The sequence below is a fragment of the Typopeltis vanoorti genome, chromosome 10 (assembly GCF_054136105.1).
Source record: "Typopeltis vanoorti isolate ZY-2024b chromosome 10, IOZ_Tvanoo_1.0, whole genome shotgun sequence".
Classification (NCBI taxonomy): Eukaryota; Metazoa; Arthropoda; class Arachnida; order Uropygi; family Thelyphonidae; genus Typopeltis; species Typopeltis vanoorti.
In genome coordinates, this window is record NC_143558.1 from 45685643 (window position 1) to 45695678 (window position 10036).

Genomic DNA, 10036 nt, shown 5'->3' on the forward strand with positions numbered 1-10036 from the left:
TAACACCGAACAAGCTACACAGGTTGCACGCAGTTTATTTTGTCTATAAAATTTTTCACAACTTTTGGCACATTTCAGGATTGAAATAAACGAATAAATGAGGTAAATAGAGGATTCAGTCATTGAGGAAAGTGTTCAGTCCAGAATCTATTCAGTAGTAAAAATGTATCTGGAGAAAACTGAGTACGATATTAAGAATATCCGATTAAACCTTCTATAGCAGAGGTTCTCAAACTTTTTAAATTTTGTACCACATAAATATGAATTAAAAAATATATGCACCACCATAAAAGCATTTCCCGATTAAAAATCAGTACATCCCAAATGGAGTGTTTATAATCAAAGAATAAAACATTTTAAATTTATATTATTTATTTATATTCGTAAATGAAACTTTTACATTATAATGAAATAGTAAATGGTGGGTAATAAATACATTTTTCTGAACATTTATTTAAATATTTTGTGTAAAAATTGTACCACCAAAAATAACGTAATGTACCATTAGTGGTACATGTACCACAGTTTGAGAAACGATGTTCTATAGCATCGAACATTTGTATCTATACTGGAGTGGTCTACACAGTACGATATATCCATGAATTTTAATTATTTTTTTCTTATTTTTCCAGTAATGACAACGACCAGCAGCAACATGATTATGAGCACCAGTTCTATAAACATTCCTACCACTACAACCACAACCACCACAACTAGCACAACGACAACTACCACCCTTCCACCTGTGATTAAGTTAGATGCTATGCTCACTTTAGAAAACGTCTCAACGAACAGTGTAAAGCTTACCTGGAGGCCTTTCAGTGCTGATGAGAAGAAACTCATTGATGGCTACAGGATCAAGTACAAACCGGTAGACGAAAGTATGGATGAGTGGAAGACATCACCCATGATTCATCGGGACGTGACGTCATACGTATTGAGAGACCTTATGCCTTCCGAAACGTATATGATTGATCTCGACTTCACCACAAGGGAAGGTTATCAAACGCATCTAATGTCGGGATATCCTGTGAAAACAAAAACAGCAGCAAAACGAAAAGGTAAGTAACAGTTTATTACACGTTTTCTTAGTAGCAAAAGGTAATGGACAATAAAATAAATCTATAAATATATATACTGGACTTTTTATAGGGCAAAGTATCCTTGATAGCGAAGTCAACTCTTTGGGTTCCTGCTCCCATAAATATATGAATACACTTATTGAGCCAAAACATTATGACCATCTACCTAGTAGCGTTGGACCTCCGTTGGCCGAGATAACCTAGCACCCATCTTGGTAGTGACTCCGCTAGACATGGACGGTATCCTGAAGTATTTTGGAGCGAGGCATTCTCGACCGAGAGAGGCACTGGCATCTACTGACAAATGTAGCTTTCCACACGGTCCCAAAAATGTTCGATGGGATTAAATAAGGATAATTAGAGGCCAGTGGGGCACACAGAAATGCATGAATTGCTTTTCGAACCATGCTTGCACAGTGCGAGCCTTGTGACGCTGGGCGTTGTCTTAACGGAAGCGTCCAGATGCATCGGACCACACTATCAACGAGCAGGGCAATATCAGGTCCGAAACAATCTCCAGATAAGAATTAGCGGTCACGATGTGTTCAATGGGGATGAGTGGAGCTAGTGATGTTCAGGATAATAATCCCCACACTAGAATAGCGCCACCACCAGCAGATTTTTGGCCAGCTGTGCAGTCTAGTTGGCTGCAAACAAGCTGGTGGTCGTAAATAATTTTGGTCTCATGAGTGAATGTAAAGCTTAAATTTAAATGACGAATAAAACATTTCAAGATTTGAATATTTTTTAATTCTGTTTCTTACAGATGATTATGACTTCAACGTATCTTTAAGACAAGAAAAGATCAGTTCCTTTGGATCTGAAATCTCATTACATGGAGTGCCAGAACCACTTTCTAAATATGTACACGTGGCCAAAGTTACCTATAAATCCGACCCTGATGGAGAACAGTCCCAAGTTTTTAAGATTCCCAAGGATGGTAGAATTACACTGGAGAGTTTGAAGCCAGGCAAAAGGTTCGTTTATTTATTTATTAATTTTTTTTATATCAACTCACCATAATACTTAAATAAATAAAATTCAATCATGATTATGCATGTAAGGTTTTGCATCATAGATCAAATAAAAAACAACTCATTCACCAAATATTGGCAAAATATATATCGATTTTTACACTACCAGCAACCTAAATCTCTTTTGATTATAAATCTGAAAAAAAATTTCAAAGATTTAAAATCCTTGAACTGTTTCATGAGACTTTTAATAAAGTCAATTTATCTGTAATAATTGTTAAAAAATTGTAATAATCTCTTTTTGTTTTTTAGATATAAAGTGTCTGTAGATTTGTACTTGACTAACGGCAAAACGCTAACTGCAGATGAAGTTCAATTTATTACAAAAGTGGCGCCACCTGAAGCCAGGAAGAAAAAAGAAGAAATGACAACAGGTAGGCATTTGGTCATTTTAAAGTGATTTATGATTTGCTTAAAGAAATTTAAGTATCGTGGAAACTGTAAGATGTTGCTTTGAAAATGGTTTCTCCACTACTATTAATTAACTTTTTTTTTTTTTTTTTTCCAGCTAACATAGCCGAAGCACTCCAAAGTCCCGATGCAAGTCACGAGCAAGATAACAAAGCTTATTATATAGCCCTAATCGTAGTGGCTATAGTGGCAGCCGTAGCTGGTCTCGGCTTTATTGTCCTCCTTATAATTCTACTACGAAAACAATCCACTGCCAAAGCTCCAATCACAAGAACAACATCGGAATCTGCTTACGACAATCCCACTTACAAGGCAAGTTTCTACTCATAGCAATTCATTCATTTTCATCGATTCATAATACATGATGTTTCCAAAAGTATTAGAATACAAATTCAGATCCATTGCTACATGCGTATTCTTAATATGGAGTTAGTCTATTAGTGGCTAATAGACTAACTATTAGCTTACTTTCGTGTAGTTTGCTATTTCTCCCTTATGTTAACATCTTTTAATGCAACCAGCAATCTCCATGGGTCATTTTTCACACTCCTCATCTATTCATTCCATACACATTCAATTACGTTAAGCTGGACTATGAGATGGCTAATACATTACTATCATGTCGTTGTTTTCATTTCAAGCTGTCACAGTTTCCACCTGAGGAGAGTTATACTATTGAAACATGAGGTCTTTCTCGTACGAACTGCATTGACGCAGCCAGTGCTGCGTTACCTAGAATACCATAGTATGAATCTTTGGTTATTAGAGAGCATAGACAATACAAGGACCGTATCCTATGATAAAAGGATACTGGGTCCTTGTATATTACCAAGGAACAGCTTTTCTTTTCATTCCTTCCTTTTGAGTCAGGATTTTACAATCACAATACCACTGCGAACACCGTAGAGTATTAACGATGTCCTTTTCCGTAAACTGGGATTTTTCATTTGTTAAACATGTAAAATAATTTTACATGTTTCTGTAATCATATCTAAACATAGCCAGAGGCGTATCATTGTTCATAAGCATATTAAAAGTTTAAAGGACAAATGACTCATAATTTATATGAACGCAACTAACAGAATACGATATATGTTTACATTTTTGTAAATAATTACTCACAAGACTCCACCCTGACACTATCGCATTACAATTTATCTTGTACTTTGAGCTAACATATTTTATCCGACCTTAATTTGTTTAGCATTAACCTTAGGGATTGAAGTCTTGGTTTTTCAACAGTAGGTCTGTATTTCACATTTTTCACCTATAATGTGAAATACAGACCTACTGTTGGCCGTAACTACGCAATACATTCCGCATTTAACCAGCCACTATAATTAACCATACTCCAGAGTATTGAATTTCATAAACAGTGCATGCGGCTTACTGGACATCAAAAATGGAGAGCAGAGAAAAACAATCCAATTGGTTACCATGGTAACGCCTAGAAAGCTTTAATTAGAAGCTATTGACTGTAACTGCTTAATATCTATCTGCTTGTGTATAAGGATAAGTGAGTCCGTCATCTAGAAACGAACTCGGTAAGAAGTGTTCCCCGCTTATTTTCCCACCATCAGCAATTCTAGTTTCTTACGTAAACCAACAGAGAAATAATGAAATAAACTCTAGAATTCAAATCCTCTTATATATTTTGATCATGTAAGACATTTTGAATATTATATCCAATTATTTTTATTTGTAAGCTAATCCGAATAAATATACCGAGAGAAAAGATACGCTATTTATTTTCTTCAATATTTATTTGTCTGTCAGATTCATCGATTACTTAGTTCAATTGTAAAAACAATATTTTCAACTGCTACAATACAATTTAACAGACTTCTTTTAAAAATACACAAAACGATATCTTTTGAAAATTTTAATTTGCTGATCAAATAATATTTAAATGTGTATATTTTTGTATATAACAAATAAATGAACATAATAATCAAATACGTATTTGTTTACAATTCTGTTATACTTATAAAGAAGATATTTATTAAAACGAAATATATTTCTTCCTACAGACATATGATGTGGAGCGATTTGAAGACAAGAATTCTGTGCAACAGTGTAATAATCAATAAAACTAAGATAAAAAAAACAATAAAGAAACATGAAAGCAAAAAAAAAAAAGCGTGAAGTACTTAAAAATGGGCCAAGATCTTCCAGTGGGAAGTTCAACAAACCTGTATATAGTTCGTGTGGTGTGAAAGTCTATTTTTTCTACGATTCGATCTAATGTGAAGACATTCTCCTACAGAAGCACACTTTGTTATTTGTCACTAAAAAGTAATATTTTGCTTAAAACTTTTTTGTACCGCACATCTGTAATGAGTGTTGCTCGTTTTGTTACGTAATGCTGTTAATGTTTTTACGCTGGAGTCTGTTGTTAACTCTATATAAAAAAAAATCCCTGTAACTATTTAATTCTCTGTCACAATACCTGTGACACAACGTGAAATTGAAATAATGTAACGAATTTTTTCATCCATTTTATTTTCAAAATTTCACTCGAATTTTGTTACAATTAAAACATTAATTGTGCTTAAATTTATAATGATTCGAACAATGATAATCGCAACATTTTTTTTTTCAAAGAGTTAAGCATTCACGTGATTTATACACGTGACTTTGATTTTGTAAATTTCTCGAGACACTGTTTTGCCAAAAGAACAAAATTGTTTTTTACCTTATTTTTATGTTAAGGTCACAAGAGTGATAATTGCAATAATTCATTCTGATTATGAACTACGATAGAATTTAATCAACATATTTTTTTAAAGCGAAATTACCGGGAATGTACATGGAAACCAATACAAAGACTTTTCAGATTATATCACAAATGAATCTATAATATATATAACTGTTCTAGCACTTTGTTCTAACAGAGTTTTATTTAAAATAAAATAGATGAGTAGTGGACTGCAACACAGCACCATTATTTTATAGTATTTATGTAGTTAATTTATTTAGGAAGATTAATTAATATCTTCCTACTAATGAGATGCTACTTTCAGGGATAATCATAATTCTGTCTTCTTGATTACAGTAAAAATTGCAGAATTCTGTCTGAAAAAGACAGAAATATTTTTTCTAATTCGGTTTTTGACGCTAGATGGCGACACGAACAAATATAATTTTGAGAAAGAGACAAAAATAAAGGGGGAAAAACAAACTAAAAATTCATATCAGGACATATAATATTCCTGTTTAAATAACGAAATGGCATAAAAATACCAATTATTTGGGCAAAAATGGCTGCTCATTTTAGTAGTCATTATGATGGTCAAAATAGCATATTTTTAAGACCAGCTGGGCGGTCACAGCAAGAAACAAATAATAGTGTTATATTGAAAAAATAAGAATTTATTTTATTTTTTAAATGTACAGATAGGAATATCAGTATTTAGTGTCTGGGGGGAGGGTGGAATGAGAGGTTGAACGCACGCACTACTTATATCCATTGTTGTGGATTCAGATTCCAGGATCGGAATTGAATCCGTGTGCTGATTTAAGCACAGATCGCAATACAAGGTCCGGTCCGGTAGTAATGCATTCGGAGAAGCAAAAAAGTAGAAAACGATTGAGACGTGACAGTGGTTATACTGTCTTTAAGCAGAACGCTCTTTAAGTAGAACTTGTATCCGGACTTTGAACAACATCATTTGTAGAGTAGTAGAGGAACAATGTAGTTGTGTATATAAACATCATAAAAAATTTGCCATTTCACTTCAGCAATATGTAAAGCACTACTTATTAACGGTAACGTACCGCCATCTACCGTCCGTGATTTGAACTACTCTTGAAAACGGGTTCCTGATAGAAAGATGTAGAGATTGGGAACACGAACAAGCCAAATGTCTATTTGACAGTTATTATGTGACATGTTGTAATAATAGTACTAAAAAAGTGAATATATTACTGTTGATGAAGAGCAGAACGTTTTGTATACATTTTATCAATTGTATAAAGTGGCAATATTAATAAACATTTAAAACTTGTGCGTGTTTGTTTTATTTCTAAGGTATTTGTATAATCATAAAACTTACAAAAGTTTTCTAATCTGTTATTCTGAGTGACATTTTTAGGCAAAGTCTGCAAAAACGAAATGACCTTGTTATTTGGCTTCAAGAGGACGAATTTTGGTGAAATTTGGAATCTTTAACAACATTTATTTATAGGTTTCAGATTTCACACACTTTATATTTGGCAATTTAAACCAAACTATGATTGTTTCCATACTTGAGTTCTTTATTCACTCACTTATTCTTTCTTCTAACACGAAATCTCCAAATATCTTAATTTCGATACTATGCAATCAGAATTAACTAAATATTAATCGCTATTTTAATTTGAAATTAAAGTTTTGATAGAACGACCAAATAATCCATTGATCCAATCATAATAAAATTAAACGAGTTTCACGCTGATCTCGAACCGATTTTGACAGAATCAAAAAGTTTCAGAATCCATGCTGAAATAATGCAGTCGAGTGATTTATAAGACGATAAAATTTGGTCGACTTTTAAAATAAATTTTAAAATAATGCAATTGTCAAAATGAACTAATATTCACTTTTACAAAAAAAAAAAGAAGAAACAAAAGAAAGAAATCTGGATTTTCTGGCAAATATACCTGAAAACTGTAATAATTAACTTTCCATCCAATTAAAATATCCTATTTAAAAAGTCATTACAGCCATTAATATAAAAAATACGATTCTACTACATCATCAAGTGAAAGTTTGATGAAAGCAAAATTAAAAGATGATACTTGAAATATTTACTTTCAGAGAACATGATGTAAATTGATTTTTCTTACTGTCACATACCAATGAAATTTGGCAAAATTCTGGCTTGCAGATTATAAAAAAATTCTAAAATATGAAGCAAAAACCTGATCATGAAGAGCAAATAGCAACTGAGAAATTACGGTGAAACAAATAAAGTAAAAAATAGTTGATAGCGTCAAATCCAATAACAAGCCACATAGGATCAGAGAATGAGGTCCATGCCTAAGCTGCTGTGAGTACCCATAATATCTGAGGAAACATGTCCTTTTTCTCATGAAAGACAAATCATTCAAGGAATTTGAACGATTTGTCTTTCATTTTAATATAATAATGTGAATATTCAATATTTTATATAAATATCATTGAACTCAGTTCAGAATGCAGCTAGACGTGAATCAATCAATAAAAACGACCTATACAAATAAAATTTCTTTCTGGCTCTCATCCAAAAATGCCGACTTCGTAAAAAAATATTTTACAATTATATTTAACCATCAGGTGAAATTTCTTTCTTTTTATCGTAAAAAGATAGTTTTCTTTATTCAGTGTTTGCTTCATTGATTGGGCCTTCTTAATTTACACCTTTAAGAACACGTTATTCCAGGAGATGGTTGTCTATTACAGCTGCATCTAAATCTTTTTGCGTGCTTTAATTCAAACACCCTGGGGAATGTTTCGGAAATTAAAAACGTGAAACACGAGCATTATTTCTCCTAAAAAGAATATTATTGGATTCAATTAAATATTATTAGACTAATAGTATTCTAATCCTAATGAAGGCATAAAAATTATAATAAAAAATACGTTAATTAAATTTATATTTATATAAACATTGCATCCAACAATCATTTTTTTAATATTTCCAAAAAAATTTAGTTAACCGTATCGGTTGCGATTAGATACAACTATATGTAATAATATGAAAATAATGAAATAATTAGTAATTATATGTATTTAAATAAGGCCAAATTAATCATAACTTTTAACCCATTCGTATAGGAGTCTCTCGCACAGACTGTGCAAGTGGGCTTCACAATTTTTCGCGACAACATTGATCGCAAACACTGATATCAAAATCCTCCAGGCAAGAGAGCGTTGTTATGCGATACCCTTGTAGAAGAAAAAGATACATTAAAAAAGACATGTTCAGTGGATTAACTCTAAAAAAAACAACTTTCAGATCAGATAAATACAGATAACTCGTTTAGATGGAATAAAGGTTTGAGTGTTATCTTAAATCCCGAGAGTATTGACGCATTCATACCATTTCTACACAAATTGGATCAGTCACCTCCAGTGGCGGCTCGTCGTGGCTTAAATCGTGGGGTTGCTGCAACTTTTGAAATATACAAACACACTGTAAGTACACACTGTAAATACGTGTTTGGATAAAACATCAAAATTATGGTAAAAATTAAAAAAAAAAATAAACATGAAAAAATATTGTTTATTATCGATAAAATTATACAGCTTAGTATAATTCAAAATTACTTAAAAATAAAATCCTTCGTTTAATTGTAATTAAAGGAATGGATTTACAATTTTTGGACATTACAATTAAATCCTTTAATTTTAATGTCCAAACATTTAAAGAGACGGAGTAAACACGATAAGTACTACGAACACTCTACTACTGGCGTAAACTGCATATAAACAACAGTGGAACTGCGCGACGGACAGTGCCGCATTACGCTAAAAGCTACGCTCGCAAGCATATGCACGTCATGGTGAGATGTGCATATGCTTGCGAGCGTCCTGTGCTACTAGCGTCCTTCGCCCTCTTAAGTGCTACAAGTTGGATTTTTATTATTTTTTACACAAATAAGAGAATTGCATAGGATTGTTGTTGATGATGAAATTAAATAGTACAAGCAAATATAAATAAATTAATAAATATATTTATATATCGAGAAAAATTGGGGGTGTGCAGTTCCACAGTGCCTGTGCACGTAGCTGTCCCCTAGTCATCTCCTTACTATATCGAATGCAAGAGTAGTTAATGTAATTTCTTCTCTGTTTTGAAGCTGAATATCTGAAAAAAGGAGCACTTCGATTTTTTATGTTCAGAGCCAAAGTCACTGACCAAGAGACGATATTTTCTTTTCTTCTTTTGTTTCTTTCTTTTTTTTTTTTTTTTAATGAGATACTGATAAGATTTTACCTGAGATTATAAGATTATACGAGAATCTACCCATATTTCTAGTTTTTGAGAATAATAAAAGAAAAAACTCACTCTATAAAACCACTTGTTTCCTTTTAAAATTTAAAGTTATTAATATTATAAATAAATATAAATATTATTTTTTTTTTGGCGGGGGGGGGGATGTGGTCGCTTTTATTGCCAGAGATAGAGAGTTGCAATTGGTAGGTTTTTTTTTTAATAGTAGGATGCGCAATGATATTTTTGATTTGATTTTTATGGCGCAAAGACATCAAAGGTCATACTGCGCAAAGACGCAGGTCACAGCAGTACGTGTGGTAACTGGTTAGTAGGACAATCACACCCATCCCCTTGGCGGGAGTAGAAGTCGCAGCCTCTTCATCTGGATACGCTAACCACTCGGCCAACCATACAGAATGACTAGACATTTGAAGAAATTTATTCAGCGCTCAGGAAATAAACAGAATCGACTCTCAGTAAAATGTACACCACAATCTGTGATGGAATAAATGCTTGAGTTATAAAGTGGTAATATATAATTTCTAAATAA

At 32.6% G+C, this 10036-nt stretch overlaps 1 protein-coding gene across 1 annotated transcript in view; it reads left to right on the forward strand.

Moving 5' to 3' along the window:
• LOC150102385 (uncharacterized) overlaps window positions 1-4617 on the forward strand; it is a 112184-nt gene extending 107567 nt beyond the window's left edge. The window contains exons 17-21 of the mRNA XM_090399569.1: window positions 718-1061; window positions 1849-2059; window positions 2369-2490; window positions 2625-2839; window positions 4558-4617. Coding sequence (XP_090255695.1) covers window positions 718-1061; window positions 1849-2059; window positions 2369-2490; window positions 2625-2839; window positions 4558-4617 — 952 coding nt within the window. The remainder of the gene's footprint in view (window positions 1-717; window positions 1062-1848; window positions 2060-2368; window positions 2491-2624; window positions 2840-4557) is intronic.
• Window positions 4618-10036: the final 5419 nt, after the last annotated feature.